Source organism: Vitis vinifera, chromosome 7 (assembly GCF_030704535.1).
Source record: "Vitis vinifera cultivar Pinot Noir 40024 chromosome 7, ASM3070453v1".
NCBI lineage: Eukaryota > Viridiplantae > Streptophyta > Magnoliopsida > Vitales > Vitaceae > Vitis > Vitis vinifera.
In genome coordinates, this window is record NC_081811.1 from 24,645,795 (window position 1) to 24,667,767 (window position 21,973).

General features: G+C 32.1%; 2 protein-coding genes across 2 annotated transcripts; one reads left to right on the forward strand and one right to left on the reverse strand.

Moving 5' to 3' along the window:
• The first annotated feature begins 312 nt into the window (after window positions 1-312).
• On the forward strand, window positions 313-1,950 carry LOC100267730 (UDP-glycosyltransferase 91A1). Its single transcript, XM_059738583.1, has one exon. It carries the CDS (start codon window positions 344-346, stop codon window positions 1,784-1,786), a length of 1,443 nt encoding a protein of 480 aa, XP_059594566.1. The 5' UTR covers window positions 313-343; the 3' UTR covers window positions 1,787-1,950.
• A 16,884-nt stretch (window positions 1,951-18,834) lies between these two features.
• Window positions 18,835-20,741, reverse strand: LOC100246402 (putative UDP-rhamnose:rhamnosyltransferase 1). Its single transcript, XM_059738584.1, has one exon. It carries the CDS (start codon window positions 20,423-20,425, stop codon window positions 19,037-19,039), a length of 1,389 nt encoding a protein of 462 aa, XP_059594567.1. The 5' UTR covers window positions 20,426-20,741; the 3' UTR covers window positions 18,835-19,036.
• Between the last annotated feature and the right edge of the window lie 1,232 nt (window positions 20,742-21,973).

Below are 21,973 nucleotides of genomic sequence, written 5' to 3' on the forward strand. Positions count from 1 at the left end.
CAAAACCCGCCCCGGGTTTTAAAAAAAATTCTCAAACTCGTTCCAAACCCGTTTATTAAAATTGAACATCATCCCATTAGGGGTGGAGTGGGTGCCGGATACTGAAAAAATCCACCCCATTACCATCCCTAAACCTGTATCTCCACGGGAAGAGTGTTGAAAAATAAAAAAATAATTGAAGGGAAAATGATGAAATTTATTACTAATTAATTTGATTAAGGGTACCAACAAAAAGCTAATGTCAATCGGTAAATTACTAATTAATTAGCCTACATTAAAGTGCTCTTTTGCGTATATATTTGAGTTGAAAGTTGAAACATAGTGGCTTTACAGGAGGGCCACCATGGATTCTCAGGCTTTGTTGTCAAAACAAGTCGATGCTCAGCTTCATGTAGTCATGTTTCCATGGCTAGCTTTTGGCCATATGATACCATTCTTGGAGCTTGCCAAGCTCATTGCTCAAAGTGGTAATCATGTGTCCTTCGTATCTACCCCTAGGAACATTGATCGTCTCCCAAAGCTTCCTCCAAATTTGGCACCTTTTATCACTTTCGTGAAGCTGCCGCTGCCCCATGTGCCAAACCTCCTGGAGAACGCGGAGGCCACAGCTGATCTTCCGAATGACAAGGTTCAATTTCTCAAGGTGGCCTACGATTTGCTTCAACAGCCCATGACTCGTTTCCTAGATGCTGCGGATCCGGACTGGGTTATTCATGATTTTGCGCCTTATTGGTTGGGCCCTATCGCCACCAAGCTTGGTATTTCGTGCGCTTTCTTCAGTATATTCAACGCGTCCTGTGTGGGTTTTTTCACTCCAGGGGACCAGTTAGAGTATCGGTCGGAGCCTGACCATTTCACAGTTCCTCCCAAGTGGGTGCCGTTTCAGTCAAAGGTAGCGTTTCGGTACTTTGAAATAAAGAAGATCATTTCTGAGGGCCTGAGTGGTGATGCTTCGGGCGTTTCGTTTAAGTACCGGCTCACAGAAAGCATCGAAGGCTGCGACCTGTTGGCCGTGAGAAGCTGCTTTGAGTTGGAACCCGAGTGGCTGCGCCTCTTAGAGCAGCTTAACCGTAAACCAGTTATTCCGGTGGGTCAGCTAGCTCCCGAATTGGACGATCGTGGGGACTATGGTAAGGATGAGACATGGCAGCAAATCAAGGAATGGCTAGACAAACTAGCCAGAGGGTCGGTGGTGTATGTGGCATTCGGGAGCGAGGCCAAACCCAACCAAACAGAAATCACTGAAATCGCTCTTGGGTTGGAGCAGTCCGAGCTACCCTTCTTCTGGGTGCTAAAAATGAGCCTTGACCCCTCGGATACTGAGATGGTCAAGCTGCCAGAAGGATTCGAGGAGCGAACCAAGGGTCGCGGGGTAGTGTGCACGAGTTGGGCGCCTCAGCTAAAGATACTGAGTCACGACTCCATCGGTGGATTCTTGAGTCACTCCGGGTGGAGCTCCGTGGTGGAGGCACTGAGTTTGGAGAGACCTCTCATTCTGTTGACATTTTTCGCTGACCAAGGCTTGAACGCTAGTTTTTTGCAGGAGAAGAAGATGGGGTATCTGATTCCCAGAAATGAGGGAGATGGATCATTTACGAGGGAGGCAGTGGCCCAGTCACTGAGGCTGGTAATGGTGGAGGAAGGGGGCAAGATTTACAGGGATAAAGCCAAGGAGATGAGCAGTCTGTTTCGAGACAGGGACAAGCAGAAACAGTACATGGATAATTTTGTGAGCTATCTCAAAGCGTATAGACGCATCAAGAATAAGGGTGTGGCAGCAAGTTAAGCCAGTGCAATAGACGCTGTGGTGGGAGTACGTGGTTAACATTTTGAAACTACTGTATCCCGCATGTACTGCGCTTTTGGCGGTGCGTTAGAAAAGAGCACGAACGACCGTGATGTGTTTCAGTTTTATCTTTGCAGTTATTTGAAGATTTTGAATTTTTGAAAGTTTGTTAGTTTTCAGCTTCAAAACTAGAAGAATAACCTGTGTATTAAAAATGGGACCAGACCGGTCGGACCGGTTCGGCCTTTGAGCCGGCCTCAAACTGTCGAAATCGGCTGTTGGATCGGTGAACCGGTTGAACCGGCCGGTTTTTAATGAACCGAACGGTTCAAAACCCAACCCTTCCCCCTTCTTCTTCCTCTTCCCAGATCTCGCCCCTACGTCCTTCCCCCATTCTAGATCCTGCCCACACCCTCCCCCTTCTTTCCTCTTCCCCCCACCCGCTTTCCCTCCCCCTTCCCCGGCTGTTGGCGCTGCCGCTGTCGCTTCCCCTCCCCCTTCTTTTTATTTTTATTTACTTTATTAGTTTTTTCCTTTATTGTTTATTTTATTTTACATTTATTATTTTTTTAACTTTATGATTTTTAAAATTTGTAATTTTAATTTAAATTAATGAAATCATGATTTTAAATAAAATTTTCAAAATATTGTATCACTTACATTTTAAATAATTTTTTAATTTTAAAATAAGTTTATGATTTAAAAATAAACTTTAAATTTTATAATTTTAAATTAAAATTTTGATTTTAATCTAAATTTGTGATTTGAAACTAATTTTCTAATTGATTTTCAAATAAAATTTTGATTTTAAATAATATATAAACTTTAATTTTTATTTTTATAATTAATTTTAATTTTAATAATATATAATTTATATATTTATGACATTTCATTAATCTGACCTATGAACATGAATCCGTAACTTTTTCAGTTCTGATCCATTATGAAAACATTGAGAATAAAAAATTGTATATTTCCTTTCATTTTAAAAAAAAACCTTTTTAAAATTATTTTTGACCATTTTAAACTACTTTCTTTTTTTCCTTTTTTTTTTTTTTTAAAAAAAAAGATTTTCTCTTAACTTGCTTAAATTCTTTAGAAATTGAAACATTCAAGTTCAAAAATGACATTATATCTTAATCATATTTTTTATCATTTGACATTTATTAGGAAAAATCTTGGGTTAACTGAAATTATTAAGAAAAGGGGAAAATATTAAGAAAAAATATTATTATTTACTATATTTGGTTTTATAATAGAAAATGTGAAAAAAAAATCATATATAATTAAAATGAATAAAAATTTATATATTTTTAAATTATTTAATATTTATACAGAAGAGTTAAAATAAATAAAATGAGTTTGGATTAAGATATAAAAATAACATATTGATTTTTAATTTATGTTTTGTTTATTTAATTTTTTAGTTTTAAAAAATAGTTTTCTCATATTGAATAAATATGATAAAAATAAAAATAAAATTTAAGTGAGTTAAAAACTTTTAAAATAACATATACAAATAATTTATTATTTTCAAATATTTTTATTATTATTTATTTTCTTTCTGGTATAATTTTTTCTCAAATTTATATATATAATCACCCTTTGTTTTTGGTACCATGCAAACCTCCTCTTTCCAAATTCGAAGGGCGCAATTACGACATTCATGTTAGATTAATTTTTTGTAATTAATCTATAATTTGGGCCACACATGCAAATAATTAAAATATGTGTGCTATCATTTAATTAAGCCTAAATATAGTGATCTAATTAATAATTGATTAATTGGCTTAAGGGTATAATTGTCATGAGATTATTGGGTAGATACCATTAGATAATTATTATTTCTATGAGGAGTAGAAATATAATTGTGATAAAATTAAAACTGCCCTAGCGATTTATAAATAGGGTTATAATCCCCATTCTACGACTACATATTCCAATTTCTGAAAAATCCTCTCAGAGAGAAATTGACACAGAATCTAGTGACTAGAATTGAAAGACCATCTCAAAGGGTTTTCTTCCTATAAGGTTTCTCCTTCAATGGATTCAGGTATGCTTCCGTTATTATTTTTCTACTCTTTATTTTTAATCAAGAGATTCCAATATATATAAAATTAGGTATTCATCTTGTTTGATTATAACAATTCAATCGATTAAGAGATGGCACATCACGTTTGTTTTGTAATCCCAATAAGAAAGATGAGTCCCCAGTATACGACGACTTGCAGCAAATTTGATAAGATCTGTCGGACTGTGCTTAAATGTTCTGTCACGTGGAGGGTCCAGAAGCATTGAATTTCATGACTTTTCTCAGATTTCCATACCATAAAAATGATTATTTTTCCAAATTCTATGTATAGAACATGTGGTTCATATTTTCAAGATAATACGGCTTCGTGGGTGTCGGTATGTCACATTCTCATTACTGCCTACGTAATGAATTCATTTTCATCTCAAATTTCAATTTTACCGGGAATAGTTAATGTGACGATGATAAGATTGTGAAATTGATATTAAAAAAAAATCATTATATGCTATGTACTTAGACTCCCTCCCCAATTCATTATGAGTAAGCTATTAACACAAATTGATAAATAAAAATGCTATGATTGCAATAAGAAAAAAAAAAAGAAAAATGATTATTTATAGTTGTAGACCCCCATTCTGGGCTTGCTTTTATGCAGCCATTTTTTTGACAGGTGTGGCCATCTAGGGTGGCCACGTGTCAATCTTTCATTGGCTGTTGGGGCACCAGAATGGTGTTTTTGATGGCCAACCATAGGTCGACACGTGTCCAAGGAATTTGCAAAAAGCTGCAGACGGTTAGAGGAGCGTGGTGAGCAGCTGCAAGAGAGGGCAGGCTACAGAGGAATGAGAAGAGGGGGGAGAAAGGGGAGTTTCGGGCAGCAACGGAGAGCTAGAGGGAAAGGAAGAGATTTTTCTGGAGGTGATTCCTGAAGCTTAGGCTGCTACGGAGAGGAGTCTTGGTGCCAAGGACGGGAGCAGACTGGTTTTGTGGGTGAGTTTGAAAGAAAAACAGAGAGAGGTTGAGATTTGGGGGGAGGTTTTTAGACGGAGGGGAGACCTTTGCTGCTGGTCCTTTACAGTGATATATATATATATATATATATATATATATTTTTGAGCTAGTTTGGAGGGATCCACAGGTAAGTCTACTGTACATCTCTTATTTATTTTTATTACCATTGTTCCTTCATTTTCTTCTCTTGCTGTTGGAGGTTTTCGTTCGTTGTTTTGGTGTGGATAGATAGGATTATTTGTTCGTTTTGATTGAATTTAATCCTCTGTACATATGCTCTGTTCTTGAGTTTTCTTTGATTCATTAATCCCACCAGTTTTTAAGCTCATGGAAGCCACCTAAACTAAGATCCTATACATCAGCAGGTTTCATGTTCTCCTGTTTGCATTGTCCTCAATGTTCATGTTATTTTCTGTTTTAGCTTTATCTCTACATTTTTATTGTGATTGATGGGTCGTTTGATATGGGATTTGATGCAAATGAGTGGAGCTTTGCTTGTTTTTTTTGCTTTCCTGCCGATGACGTGTGGCTCAAAAGGAAAAGGAAGGGAAATAGGTAAGCGGGGAGATGTTTTTGTGAGGTTCTTTTACAAAGTGAGGGAGGTTTTATGGAGGAGGAATATTTTTTTTGGGGCTGTTTTTTGGCACTGATATAGAAGAAGAAGGTTCACAGGTGGCACATAGTAATACTACATGGGTTCTTGGTCAAATATGGGAAATTGGGCCTTGAATAGGACTTTAACCACCAAACCCATTCTTTATTCATTTTTTTTCCCCTTTCTCTCACCCTTTCATCCACTCAATTTTTTTCCCTACCTTCTTTCATATACGGGTAGCTCTCATTCCTATTTTAAATTCTTCATTTTTTTTATTCCCATTTTAATTCTTCTTCTATTTTTTTTATAAGTATCAAAGTTTAATTTTCCCAAATTACAATCTCCAATTTTATTAGTAAAAACTCCAAACTTTAACTTTTAAATATAATTTCCAAACTCCAATTCTCAATTAATTTCTAAAATTTTAATTTATTTCAAATTTAATTTCTAAAATTTTAATTTTTATATTTATTTATTTAATCATTATTATTTTCATTATTATTTATTTATCTGTTCATTTGCTTATTATTATTATTATTATTATTATTATTATTATCATCATTATTATTTTTAAGTTTTAATTCTTCAAAATTCAATTCCTGAAATAATTTTTCTAATGTTCTAGTTTTAAATTTAATTTTCCAAGATCCGAATTTTTTAAATTTAATTTTCTAAAAATCCCACAATTCCAAATTTAATTTTTAAAATGCCGCCTCCAAATAAATCTTCGAAACTCTATTTCCTTCCAAATCAAATCTTCAAAAATTCAATCCTCTAACAATTCTTCAAATTTTCATTTTCTTAAATTTAATTTTCAAATTTCCATTTTCACATAATTTTTCGAAATCCCGATCCTCAAATTTAATTTTTTAAAAAACCTTTATCTTTAAATGATTTTCCAAATTCCAATTTCTCAAATAACCTCAACTTCCCCATCTTCCATCTTTAGAGATTTTAGGTTTTAAAAGCCTCATTTTTAATCAAATGTTGATGCCATTTTTCCTTTGGGCATGCAATTTTCATCTCCGTTGTTTTTAAACTGTTTTAAAATAAGCAAGAATCAAATTTTGTAATTCCTAGTGATGGAATTTACAGATTTGGTTCATGCAAAAATAAATGGGCTTTGGTGGGGGCCCTACATATGGGACTTCATGATTGATTGACTGATTGATTGATTCATTAGCTATATGTGGTTGATTTACCCTGATCCTTGATATGCACATAATCATTTTGTGTTTGATCACTAACCTCGTTTTTTATAGCGCACTGTGGCTCGTGGTCTAGGTACGCATCCACTCTCATCCCGATCATTCTTTATATATATTCTGATTCTCGTATGTGCATGATTGATTCGAGTACCCATTGACTTTTCATGTTGATTGACACGTCAGCTTCATCCTATTAGTAGAGACCCGACTTTAGGGACTTAGAGGGGTGCTACGGTCTGTACCGTACCTTCCCGATAAGTAACCTGACCCCCGAACCCGATCCGGTTTTTCGTAGACCGCCTTTTCCAAAATAAGGAGTCACACTTAGGGTTTTTCTTTCTTATTTTGTTTACCCTTTTAAAAAATAAAACAAAAATAAGTGGCGACTCCAAGTCATTTTCATAGTCAATAAAAATCAATTTTTCAAATCAAAAATCGAGTTCGCCATCGAGTGGGAAACGCATGAGCCAAAATGCGGGGTCCACAATAGTGTTTTTTCAATATATGATACTTAATTTATAATTTTATAAAATTCTATCAATTTTCCTCTCTCTCTAGTTTGTGAAATAACCAGCCAAAATTTTATTTTCAACGTTAAACTCAAAGAAAAGGAATAGATGTGATTGATAATTATTTTCAATGTATTGTTTTAGCGAGTGTTTGATAAATTAATTTAATAATTTAAATTAACTTAATAATTTAATTTAAATCATTAAATAAATTAAATATATTTGATAAAATAATTTAATGGTATATGACCAAAAGTACCAAAAGTAAAAAATAATTTTAAGTAATAAGTAAAAATATTTAATTTATTTTTAAATCCACATCTTTATTTTATTTTATATCACTATTTACTTCAATCTTTTTTACTATTCTATAATATCTTTTACTACTCCACGATCTTAGTTGTTACTTAATCTTATTTTCTATAATTATAATTTATGATGATAAATATATTAATTTGATGATTTAGAATAAATTTTAAACTAATTTTCTTATACAATCTTAATACTTAAAGTACTAATTAACTAATAAGTTTTAAGTTAATAACTTAAATCTAATCTTATTTAAAGTTAATTTAAACGATTAAGTAATAAGTATTAAGTTTTACTAAATATCATTTAAACTCATTTAAACTCAAAAAAACTAAGGAGAATTATATTTTGGTAACGGACATGAGACAGTAATGGATAAAAATACCATTTTGACCCAATTTTGTCTTTATTTTTCCACTTTTCATATGCCATTACTATTAAATTCTCTCTTATTTAATCATTTTTGGATGTTTAATTATTTTTTTAAACTCTTTTAATAAATAATTGATGAAAAATCAATATTATTTTTCATTTTTAAATTATAGATAAATAAAAATTATATTAATGATTTAAAGACTATTTTGAAAAATACTTTCTAAAAAATGTTAATTTAAATAGATAAAGATTATCTTTTACATTTTAGAAGTAAATAATTTAATGATTAAAATACTATTTAAAATAAATATATTTACTATTTTCTTTTCTTTTATACTAAAAAGTATTTTAAAGTTTTTTTATTATTATAAAATAAAAAGTTGATTATTTTTTTAAAATTTTCTTCATTCCTTATTTTAATAACTTTTTGAATATGAGTTTTAGTAACAAGTTATATGAAATGTTGCAAATTTGTTTACTAAGGATTTTTTTAATGATTTGAATTAATTGAAAATTTATTAAAATAAGAAAAAGAAAAATAAAGAAAGGGAATGGATAGAAAGTTTTTATTTTAAATACCTAATAAAAATATTTTCGTATGGCCTAATTTTAAAAGTAGATTATATCAATACATGGTAGAGATTGAAATTTTCTTATATAAAAGGGTTAAAAAGTATATTTACTCATTTTAGATGAAAATAAGTAGTTAAAAATTATATAGATTATGTTTGAGTTTAATTTAAAAATATTTTTCTAGTTTTTATTTTTTATTTTTAAAAATAATTTTTATTTTCTATATTGTCTCTTTTTAAAAATATGTTTAATTAAAAAATGAAAATTATTTTTAAAAATGAAAATTGAAAACCTTGTTTAATACTATTTTTTCTATATGAAAATAATAAAAAGAATTAAATTTCATTTATTCATTTATTGTGTCATTGTACAATAGTATTATATTAATTGTATAAGGGAAATGTACTAAGTGTATAAGGCTACATTTTGTGAAAGATTTCAATTTATTCTGAATCATTTCTTTATTTTTCTTATTACCCACAAACTGTACACCTATGTCATGCATTTTATCTAATTATCACATGAAAATTCCAATATTTTCCTAGTAATGATATTTGGGGAAAAAATTTTTGACTCCATATCATCCACCATTTTCTCAATTAAACCATTGGAAATATGGTTAAACATATTTACGTAAATACATAACTTAAGATATATATGAAATTTGTGTCACTGTACAAGGGTATTACACTAAGTGTATAAGGAAAATATACTAAGTGTACAAGATTACATTTTGTGAAAGATTTCAATTTATTTTGAACCATTCTTTTATTTTTCTTATCACTCACGAATTGTACATCTATGTTAAGCATTTTATTTAACTATCACATGAAAATTCCAATATTTTTCTAAATACTGATACTTGGGGAAAAAAATTTAATCCTAAATCATCCACAATTTTCTCAATCAAACCATTGAAAACATGGTTTACATACCTACATGAATACAAAACTTAAAAAGGAAATGAAATTTACGCTATTATACAAGAGTATTACACTAATTGTACAGGAGAAATATGTCAAGTATACAAGGGTGTACAACACTCCTAATAAATTTTGTACGATTTTTAAATAACTTGAGCTTGACATTAAGAACAATTATTGATTTTTTTTTTATATTTTTTATCAAACTATGTCATTAAGACCTTTCCTACAATAATTAACACAAGATATAAAGTTAAAATTGATCATGTTTGAATTGTTCATTATAAGCAAACTAAATGAAATATATATATATATATATATATATATATATATATTTACCATTTTGCCTTTATAAACATAATTTTATTATTATCAATAAAGATTAAAAAAATCATATTTAAATGGAATTAAAAATAAAAAAATATTTTTGTAACATTTTTATTTTTTAAAATCATTAATTTAAATTATGAAATTAGTTTTAAAATTAAAAATATTTTTTGTAATTATAGTTTTGAAGATTTCATTATTTTTATCTTATTACTTTTAAAAAATTGCTTTAATAAGAAAATATTTATTTTAATAGTTTTAAATATTTAAATCTTTATTTAAAAATATTTAGGATAAGTGTGGGGAGCAATTAGGTAATTTGGAAATACCATTTTCTTGATTAATATTATATATATATATATATATATATATATATAACATGTGAGTATTTACATTATTTTCAAAATAATATGAGAAATAATAATGTCTAATTTGCAAGTTACAAAAAAAAAAGAATAATATATATATATATATATATAACATGTGAATGTTTACATTATTTCCAAAATAATATGAGAAATAATAAACACTCGGTGTCTAATTTGTAAGTTAGAAAAAAAAAAGAATAATAATATTTTATGAGGTATTTAAAAATTATTTAATATATATAAGAAATAATGTACAACATATTTATTATGTTGTAAGTAAGAAACAAAAGAAAATATTTGCTAAGGTATTTAAAAAGTGTTTATTATATATTCTATAAGTTTGAAATTTTTTTTTTTTTTTTATGATGCCTACTTTGCAAGTTATAATAAACAAAGAATACTAATATTTTATGAGGTGTTTAAAATTTGTTTAATATATATGAAAAATAATATAAGTTTGAAATAAAGAATAATATTTGTTGAGACATTTAAAAATTATTTACTTCAAAAATGCATTTAGTAATAATAATTTTTAACCATTTATCTTTCATATTCAATTTCATGGAGAAAAATAATTAAAAATTGATTGAACTTGGTTCCACTAATAAATAGTTGAGAGAATGGTAAAAGAGAAAAAAAGAAGAAAAAAGAATGAGAAATGTGGGATGACCAATTAATTTTTTCATTTAATAGTTAAAGGCATTTTAAGGATTTTTTAAAGATAATATACTTCCTCTAAATTTCTAGCATTTCATTGGATTTTGAGTTTAATTAAGTGATAGGAAAACTTTAACTCAATTACCAAGTCTAGTTGGAGTGAAAACACAATTTTCCCAAAAACCTATCACATCACCTCATACATATTACCTGTGTTTTAAAACTGGATCGGTCCGACCAGTTTGACTGTCGGCCGATCATCATTCTGGTCCAATTCGACCCTTTGAGCAGGCCTCAAATCGCTGAAACCGGCGGTTGGACCGTGAACTAGTTGAACCGACCGGTTTTTTATGAACCGAACGGTTCAAAACCTAACCCTTCCCCCTTCTTCTTCCTCTTCCCAGATCTCGCCCCTACGTCTTTTCCCCCCTTCTAGATCCTGCCCCCACCCTCCCCCTTCCCCGGCTGTTGGCGTTGCCGCTACCGCTGCCACCGAGGATGCTAGGCAATAGCTATAGCTATCCCAGTTTGAGATTTTTTTTTTCATTTAAGTTTAAATTAATGAAATCATGATTTTAAATAATTTTTTGAAAATATTGTATCACTTACATTTTAAATAATTTTTCAATTTTAAAATAAGTTTATGATTTAAAAATAAATTTTAAATTAAATTTTTTATTTTAATCTAAATTTGTGATTTGAAATTGATTTTCTAATTGATTTTCAAATAAAATCTTGATTTTTAAATAATATATAATTTTTTTATAATTAATTTTAATTTTAATAATATATAATTTATATTACTAATATTACAAGAAGAGAACATCATTACTAGTTCCCTTTGTTATCGATCACATAAATGACAAAGTGGAAAAGAGAAATCACATGCAGGATCATGACAGAAAAAAAAAATGCAGTCCAAGTAATGTATCTGGTGTAGAAATTTAGAATAGTAATATCCCACGGTAATACAAAATACATCCAGAAGATCTGTAGTGTAATCCAACATATATCCCAAAACCCAAGAACAACACTCTCTCACAACCTAATACAGAAAGTACTACAAGTCCATATCCGAAGATGGGGCAATTCGATCCGGGGCCAAGATCAACCTACTCAACCTCTTAAATCTCCGTAGCCTCACCCTCACCATCTGGACCAGTGGTTGACAGATGTATGGTTTGCATGCTTGGACCAAAAGGCCCTGGTAATAGGTGCAAGTTGCTAAATTATTGGGATAAACTTCGAGTCCTTCATCTGTAAGCACGTGGGAGAGGATAACTAGAAGGAATGGTGAGTTTTGGGTCAAAATGGCCTATTTTAAAAAAAAAATTGTAACACCTAATCACTTTTTGAAACTTATGTTCAAATGACACGTAGGCGCCATATCATTAAATTTTTTTTTTTTTCGTCATTTTAGTGAAAGTCACGAGCAACTACAACTTCATTTTTGAACTAAAGCCTCAGTTGATAATTGCAGTTTCATATTTGAACTAAAATCGCAGTTGACAACCGTGGTTTCATTTTTGAACTAAAATTGTAGTTACCAATTGCGGCTTCATTTTTTAACTAAAGCCGTAGTTGCCAACTGCGGCTTTAGTTAATTTTTTTTTTAAATTTAAAATTTAATTAAAAATTATTAAATTAAAATTTATGATTGAAATTTAAAAATATACTTAAAATATAAATTATTTATATTTAAATTTAAAAATCTAGTATTACTTCAACAAACATAAATTGATAAATCAAAGATATTATAAATGAATATTTTATTTATTAATAAATTAATAATCTTAAAATAATAAACTTATATAACATATAAATAATATATAAAATTGTACAATTTATTAATTTAAGATATTTAATTTGTTGTTTTTTAAGATATTAATTTATTTGTATTATGATAAATTTATCTTTATCGAAATAATAGTATATTTTTAAGCCGCAGTTGATAACTGAGATTTCAATTATAATTTTTTTTTTTACTTTCAAATTTAATTAAAAACTATTAAATTACAATTTATTATTCGAATTAAAAATATATACTTTAATAATAAATTATTTATATTTAAACTTAAAAATTTAGTATTACTTCAACAAACATAAATTAATAAATAGAAGATATTATAAATGAATGTTTTATTTATTAATAAATTAATAATATTAAAATAATAAATTTATATAACATATAAATAATATATAAAATTGTATAATTTATTAATTTAAAATATTTAATTTGTTGTTTTTTAAGATATTAATTTATTTGTATTATGATAAATTTATCTTTATCGAAATAATAGTATACTCTTAAGTTGTAGTTGTTATATATAGATTTTTTTACAAAATTAGTTAATGAAATTAATTACAAAAAGTCTACTACAAAATGTAATTTTTAATAGTTTAATTCAAGTCACAACAAATATCCACTAAACATTAATATAGTGGAAAATAAAAAACATATATAATCTCATATGCCTCCACAAGGAGAGAACCTATGTGTAACTGGTACTTTCTTCGTTTTTGGACGTTCCTCTCTAATTGTAGCAGGTATTGCATGTGACACATGAAGAACATCTGTCTGTGATAGGGTTGGACTTGGAAATAGAGGTGGTGGTGGAGGTAGCAATCTAGGTCGACGTAGGCCCCGCCTACTCCTCGGAATGGCTGGCGGTAAATCTAGCTGAGTAGATGTGTCAATCTGCATTGATGGTGGGTCTAAAGAGGTAGGAGGTTGTAATGGAGGTAGGTCTAAAGAGGTAGGGGGTTGTACTGATGGTGGGTCTGAAGAGGTAAGGGGTTGGGCTGATGGTGGGTCTAAAGAAGTAGGAGCTTGAACTGGAAATAAGTCTAAAGAAATAGGAAGCCGTACTGATGGTGGGTCTAAAAAGGTAAAGGGTTGCACTAATGGTAGGTCTGAATAAGTAGGGTGCTGCACTAATGGAACGTTTGAAGAGATGGGTGACTGTACTAATCGTGAGGATAAAAAGGTAAGGGACTGTAATGATGCTGATACTAACGATGTGATGGGCGACAACTACTATATCTACCTCTCCCTCGAGATGTCGATCGACCTCGAACAACTGGTGGTCGAGTAACTGTCGACTGAGCTGGTGACCTACCTCCTCCATGATCTACATGTGGGAGACGATAATCCTCCCGAATAATGCACATAACATCAATGGCCATACGAATAATATCAACAATACCAGTGCGACAAACATCACTATCAGAGTCCTTCAATGCATGACTTCCTCAAGATATGATAGATGTCATAGTCTCAATCTGTCACATAAAATGATATATAATTATTTGTTGGAATAAATATTATACACAATATGTACATAATATTAAAGTGATACAAACCAATAAGTGGGCAGATAAGGCAGTAGTCTGGTACCGCATAGATCCAAAATCATCCATAGGTGTAATAAAATATCGTGTAATACGATGATACCATGTCATGTACGGAGCATGGTAGTCCATATGAGGCTCTATAGGCTCCGCAGTGATAATGTGGTCCCCCTAGCCTCCCATAATGCCACGTAGTGCTCGTGATATAACCTCCAATCAAACGGAGGTCGACCTCGTCGATCTATGGAGTGAAGGTCAGAATCTATAGGGGGTGTCGAAGGAAAACCTTGTATGAGTCCAAATTGTTGCAACACACGCTCAGGACGATGCCACTCAACAATATAAAAAAAAAAAGTGGTGACATCGTTCGCCAAATATCCTGATTAGCTAAATAAATGTCTGGAAGCAACGCTAGTATATCATTTGTGTAAGGTTGCCATAATACCTGATATATTCAAATCTTAGTATGTATTTAATAAAGTTTAAATTACATTATTAATATTAATAATCTTGTTAAAGAATACTAATATTTAGCCTAAACTTGATCAGATTGCTGTCTATCAAACTCATCTCTATATATGACCAACACATGATGAGGAGTGTCTGTATGAGATAAGGGAACTCTCCACCTACTCCCTAGTGCATCTGGTGGGAATCTGTCATCTACAAGCATTGGTGCATGGGAAGTGATCTACTAGGACGACCCACATGTAATCGCTCCCATGACCATAGCTAAAAATGAAATAAAATTATGTTTCAATGCACATAATTATGACAAAATTACATAATTAATAAGACTTGTAGTTATACCTGCAACAAATGTAATGGTCCTGCAATAGATTCTGCACTATCTAAGCTAGCTCGACATAACTCTCAATAAAGATGTGCTAGTGTAGCACTCTCCCAACTACACTGTGCAGTCTCACCAAAATCTCTTAACATGGTTAGAATTGCTAATTGGGTTGTTTCTAGGAACCATTTTAGAATACATAATGCATTCAAGATTTGACTGCTCCAAGGCAAGGAAGAAACGAGGCAACTCTGCATAAGACTTGTACCAATCACCAAATAATCGAGTCATTGCTTTCCTTTTTGCCTTCATTGCTTTTTGATAAGAAATTTGATAACCAAATTGTTCCGCAACAACAGCTTGAATTACAACAACTGTAATGGTCATTTCTGCCTTTACCAATGTTTCAATATACTCAGATACAAAACTAGAATCCAACTGTGAATGGTCTTGATTAATACATGGATTGACACATGTATGAGGACCTTTGTACTTTGTGATTCTAAACATACCCGTATATTTCACTGTCATTGCCCTTAGTTGCCATTGGCACTTTGGTGCTTTTTTACATTGAAGAACTAACACACTTGCATTTAATATATAAATAGTAAACTCTTGGTGCGTCTTTATGGAAAACATCTTCACAGCATGTTGCAAATCTAATTTTGAGGGAAATATTTGGCCAATTGATAACTCCCCATCAACATTTCCTAAAGTTGGCTTTTTCCATGGAGTCCAATCACTTACAACACAATTAATTGTCTCGTCCATATTTAAAAATTGTGGTGTAGGTGGCATATGGTATGAAACGAGTGCAAATGTTTCATCGAGGTTGTCATTAGAGATATTAAATTGGGTGCCATGTGGGGAGGCAACTAGTGATGTGTTTTCAACCTCAGGATTATTAGACCTATCACCAACTTCAAGGTTCACAAATCTTGTGCTTTCACATTCCACAACTTGTTGGACCATCACCAAATCAATATTTTCTCTTTGACAACAATTTTCATTATCATTAGGTAAATGAATCTCATCTGTGTCGATTGCATCATCTCTATCATCTTCCTCATCTCTTTCATTTTCGTCATTAACATCAGTATCACCTGTTGATAATCTTATCAAATGACCTATTTCATTACTCAAATGATAGTGGTTGGGAGTTTGCTCTATGAATAATTGAACTGAAGACATTCCATACTTTGATGGCACCAGTAGCGTACGTGCAACTGTTCGATCATTTCTCACCACTAATGGTTGAAATTTGTTTATTTCAATTGGATGTCGACATTTTAAGACTAACTGATAGTCTCTGTCAACACCAATGATATCATATATCATCTTCAACAACTCCACAAAGGTCGTATGAATGGGCACATCTATAGGCTCAATCTCTACATTATTTTCAATATATCTCAAATCCGTTTCTGTCCTCAAAATTGTTCCATTCCAATAACATAGCACTTCTACTGTGGAATCAGTCATAATTGTCTTCACATAAATAATAACAAAAGGTTATTACATAAAAATAATATTTATTCAAGTAAAAAATAATACTTTATGGTCAATGAGTCATAAAATACAATAATAAATCAAATAAATATTTAAATCGAACAATATTGGATGCTAATTCTCCCCATAAAAGGAGTCCGGTGGTTCAGGCTTAATTGCCCTCTTGCCAAGTTTCTGTCGACTAAATAAACTGTGAATTGGAAATACATTTATGCCTTGAGATCAATAGTTGTTTATTTTTTATTTATTTTGTTACCCTCTTCTGATGATAAAGCAACATTTATTTTCTTTGTAAACCATTTTGAATCACATTATTGAGTCTGATTTGGTTGGATTATTTTACGTCAAGGTTTTTAGTGTGATATTGTTTCATTAGCTATTTCTCTTTGGCTTCATGTTGTCATTGGCTTACTTTGTCTAATTATTTGATATTTTCTTGATTTTTGTTATTGGCTTACTTTGTCCAATTATTTTACATCAAGCTCCCTGCTGGAAGGAAATTTTACATCTAGCATAATTCAATTTATCAACTTGCTTTTAAATTTTTTTAAAAATAGCTTTTTTTCCCCCAATTTTTCACATCATGATCCAAAGGTTAGGCTTCACCCAATCTTTCCTGATTGCTTTTAAATAAAGAAGTAGCTATTTTTTTTGTCTTGCAGTGAACAACATAACACACTTTTCAAACGAAAGAGAGTTTTTTCCGGAGGGGACACACGCAGATTTTGAGAGCAGTAGAGGGATTCTAACAGAGATCGGGTTGCCACTTTGAGGAATCAAAAGAGGAATTTTTTTTTATAGCACATGTTAGTTTTCACATATCCTGGAATCATAATAATAAAATAATAATGATAATAAAAAATAAAAATAAAAACACCAAACTCCTGTCAAAGGCAACAACATTCTGCATATTTCTCAAAAAAATTGTAACCCAAAAAAAATTCTCAAAAATTCTTCTCATGCAACGAAACACAACACCTGTAACCCAAAAATATTTCTCACACATAAATCAAAACCAACCTCAATTGCAGCTCCAAAAACGTCTATGGCCCACTGATGGGGCTAGGGCTTGAAGATGACCTCTGGATACAGGATGAAGCAAAGGGGGGAAGTTAAAAAAAATTACAGCAGAAAAAGCCAATTGCGGGATGAAGGAAGGAGAAAGTTAAAAAAAAAAATGGTGGGGCTAGGGCTTGAAGACGACCTTTGGATATGGGATGAAGCTAATGGGGAAAGTTAAAAAAAAATGACAGTAGAAAAAGCCAACCGGGGATGAAAAAAGGAGAAAGTTAAAAAATATATATATAAAACAATTGTTGGCTGTGCTTACGTGGAAAGAAAGGCTACTTTGAACATTACTTCAGCCTAAAGGCCAACTTTGATATTATGTTTGGGTATAAGGCCATTTTGGCCGTTAATTTAGGAATGGTTGTCTGACACCAAGAATCGAAAGTACGAGTGCCCATAACATCGATGATAAACCAATCCATGTCAATATCCCTCTCAATGATGACGTAATGAACAAATTAATCAAGTAGAAGTCCTAGGTGTGGTGAAAACTAGGAAAATGGAACATAATACTCCAGCAAGTGTCTAAAAGCCGTACCAACTTAATCACACTTATTAAGGGACAAACCTTACCATACAAGAAAAGAGCAACAACTTCATACTTCGAAGATAAGAGAGTTAGTATGTCATGAACCATGGACAACGCGTTCAGTGTTTTGGAAGCGTTATCAATGCAAGTTTACTTATTGTGTTGCCTAATTGTGGGATATGAATATATCTAAATCAATAGGAAAGAACTTATTTCAATATCTCAATTTCAATTTAGACATGAATTTGATTATGATCACTTCATTTTCGGAGAAATGTTTATCGTCCCAAGAGAGGAACAAATTCATGGAGTTTTTGTATAAAGAAATGTATTAAAAACGACACATGCATAGAACCTTTCAATGAGATAGTACTTTAATTTATTGAAAATATTAAATTTGCATGATAAGAAGATACCAAATAATATATTTCCATGATATCCCTTCATTTTTTATTGAACTACTAGAAGATCAACAAGTTCATGAAACTTAAGCATTCGCTTCTTGTGAATTTTCATAACCTTGATTGAAATAGATGTTATGTTCCAAGTTAGTAATTATATCATAAGAGATCTAAAATAGATTGAGTAAAGGATGAGTTCTCTCTTTAAATTTTAGATTTTAAAAATATATTTAAATTTAATCAAATAGTGAATGATATACGAGTGACTAAATTATTATATTACATTATATTTATGCTTTATTAAATTTAATTTTGTCCAATAATTCCCATTATGGGAATTTATTTTTAATTTTAAAAATAAGATACTATTATAACTTAATAGGATCCGTTTGAACTATTGATCATAATTGTGAAGTGTACATGAACCATTTATTTATATTCGAGATCTTTGAAGATATTGGAGGGTTGGATGTGACTCTCGGCACTTCGGCCACCACACAAGATCAGGAGATATTTTCTATCGTGAACATAGACATTTTCTTTTGGAAAATTCAAACAAACCCATGAATACATAAAAGGTAAATGGAAAAATCTTTCCCAAGATTTTGGTTTGGACTTTTGTGATTTAAAATTGAAGAAAGCTTGTTCTATTATTCGCCGATCCAGTGCCAAAGACACCTTCATTGAAGACAGATGCAGCATCTAATATAGCAACTCAATCTTTCCGATTACGCCTGTGGTTTTGGAGATATTCAACAAAATCATTTATATAACGTTGCTGTAGATCCTTATCTCCAAAAAGCTTGCTCAACTCCTTAGCTTTCTCCCTGTAAATCCTTCCTTTCTCTTCCACCATCACCAAGCTCAATGTCTGGGCCACCGACTTGCTAGAAAACCAACCCTCCTCTTCATCTCTTGGGATCTCAATCCCCACTTTCATTTCTTGGAAAGCCTTAGCAATGATCCCCTGGTCTCCCCACAGCGGAAACATGACAAGGGCACGTCCAAAATACAGTCCCTCAACAACTGAACTCAAACCACAGTGAGTCACAAAGCCTCCAACTGATTCGTGACCCAATATCCGGAGTTGAGGCGCCCACGTCCTCCAAACCACTCCACGATCTTTGGTTCGATCCTCGAAACCATCTGGTAACTCAACTGAGTCGTGCCGCTTCCTCAATGCCCAAAAGAAGGGCAACCCTGATAGCTCTAACCCAAGAGCCAATTCAGTGAGTTCATCTTCCCTTGGCGTCGCCTCGCTTCCGAGTGCCACGTAAACCACAGACGCTTTCTCTTGTTTATCTAGCCACTCAAGGATTGGAATCCACGAGTCGTCCTCTCCGCTAACAGGCGCCAAAGGAGGCAGTAGCCCTATTGGAAGTACTGGTTTGTGGTAAAGCTCTCTGAGAAGGTCCAGCCATTCAGATTCAAGCTCTGCACAGCTTCGTACAGCGACCACGTCACAAGCTGAAATGACCGAACCCATTCGATATGAGTCTGAAACTCCAGAAAGGTTGGGTTGGTCATAGCCTAAGACTGTCTTCATCTGGAACGGAGGCAAACCCAAGTTGGAGGGAAAAGGGACCCACGGAGGAGGAACCGCGAACTGATGGAGCTCCTTACGTGGATCACCGTCACCCATCATGATGGACGCGGATCCGAGGAAACATAAGGTCGATGCACCGAAAATGGAGAAGAAGGACCGTGAAACCCCATGCTCATCCAGGACAGGCGGCAACCAGTGAGGGGCGAAGTCGTGAACTACCCAGTCGGGATGTGAATTTATGAGGAAGCGGGTCACGGGTTCTTGGAGGCCGTCGAATGCCTTCTTGAGGTAGGGAATCTTTTCGTAGGGAAGATCAGTGGTAGCTTCAGCGTTTTCAGGGAGGTTGTCGACTTTGGGCAGTGGAAGCTTGATTAAGTTGATAAGAGGTTGTAAAATTGGAGGTAGTTTTGGGAGGCGGTCGATGTTTCTGGGGGTGGATATGAAGGAGATGCGGTGACCCTTTTGAGCTATGAGCTTGGACAGCTCTAAGTATGGGAGTATGTGACCGAAAGCTAGCCATGGGAACATGACTATGTGAAGTTTTTCTGGATCGTCCATGGTAGAGGTGCTAGGAATCCACTCTAATCAGCTTCCGTATCAAGTAGGGAGATTTGAAGTAAAGCTGGTCAAGCAATCTTGCTAAGGTGACCGCAGAAGTCCCTGTTAGTGTTTTTAAGAAAAAATAAATAAACAGTGAGAATAGATAGGTGGGTAGGTGGTTACGTTTCGTGGATGGATAGGTGGGTAGCATTATTGGTTTTAGTGCCAATGTTCAACAAACCCAAAACCATCGGTGTCTACATTGGTTTTAATGTATGAACTAAAATCTTAGTTGAAATCAATTTCACGCTATGTTTAAAATATAGACAAAAATTTACCTATCAAATATATATATATATATATATATATATATATATATATATATATGTATACTTTTTGCAAATTTCCATTTTTCCTGATATAATTTTCTTATAAAAGATTTTGTTTTTTTTTTATACAATTTTGTCTAATTTTTATTTTTTTATAGTTTAGAATATACAAGTTTAAACATATATATATATATATGTACTTGTCATAATATCATCATACATTAGCGAATATAAATTTTTATATGTCCATACTAAATTACACTTTTTTTTATGAATAGTCCTTTTTAAAAAATAGTTAGTTTATCTTTATATTTATAAAAAAAATATTGAATTAATAAAATGGTTTCATGATAATTGATAAGTGAGAATTTTTTTTTAAAAAAAGATAATAAAATAAAGTTAAATAAACATTAGATGTTGAACAAAACATTAGTATAATGGAACTGATCCACCAGGAAAACAACAATAGTAAAAAAATTCAAAAGTCTTGTCTCTGTCCCACATTTCTATGTGTGGACATCTTTCATTGAAAAGATATTTGCATCTACGAAAGAATGCATCATGATATAATATAAGGTATTCTCTTCTCAAGTTCTATTAAGTGCTTGACCTAGTTCCATTGGTCCATCTGTGATCATTATGATTATCCGATGATAAAGACTTAATGCTCCAATAACGTTAAAACTTCAATTAATATGTTTGCTTCATTGATGCAATAACTTCATTACAAGAAGGTAGATCTTTAACCACACCAACACCCAGGGCTAAGAGGTAAACCAAAGTGTGCCTATAGAATATGGGTAGTGCACACGACCACGGGGAACATTGATAAGTGATATACCTGAGTTCAAATATAATTGTGCAGTTATAAGTTCTAAGTTATAGCCCCGACCACTTTTTTCGCAGAACTTAAAAATCTTGTTGAGATATAACAAGTCATACTTGTACCCATGTAAGTGTGTAAACACAGACTATTTTTGGTCGCCAATATAGACTTTCATATGGACATGACTTTAGTAGGCTACTAGTACAAGTTGTGCTGTGGGCACGTTCATGGGGCCCCCTTAAACTATAAGCATGCAGCCTAATAACAATTAATGTAAGACGGACATATTACAAAGGGTGGACACATGCGTGCAATCTTTCCATTGGTAATTCATAGTCACTCAGTTTTGATTTCATGAAGTGTCCGTCCAACCATAAGGCCACGTTTAAAAGTATATGTATTCTTAATCCT

Bases quoted from the DNA above. Each gene is read 5' to 3' on its own strand.
- LOC100267730 (XM_059738583.1), top strand. From the start codon at position 344: ATGGATTCTCAGGCTTTGTTGTCAAAACAAGTCGATGCTCAGCTTCAT.
- LOC100246402 (XM_059738584.1), bottom strand. From the start codon at position 20,425: ATGGACGATCCAGAAAAACTTCACATAGTCATGTTCCCATGGCTAGCT.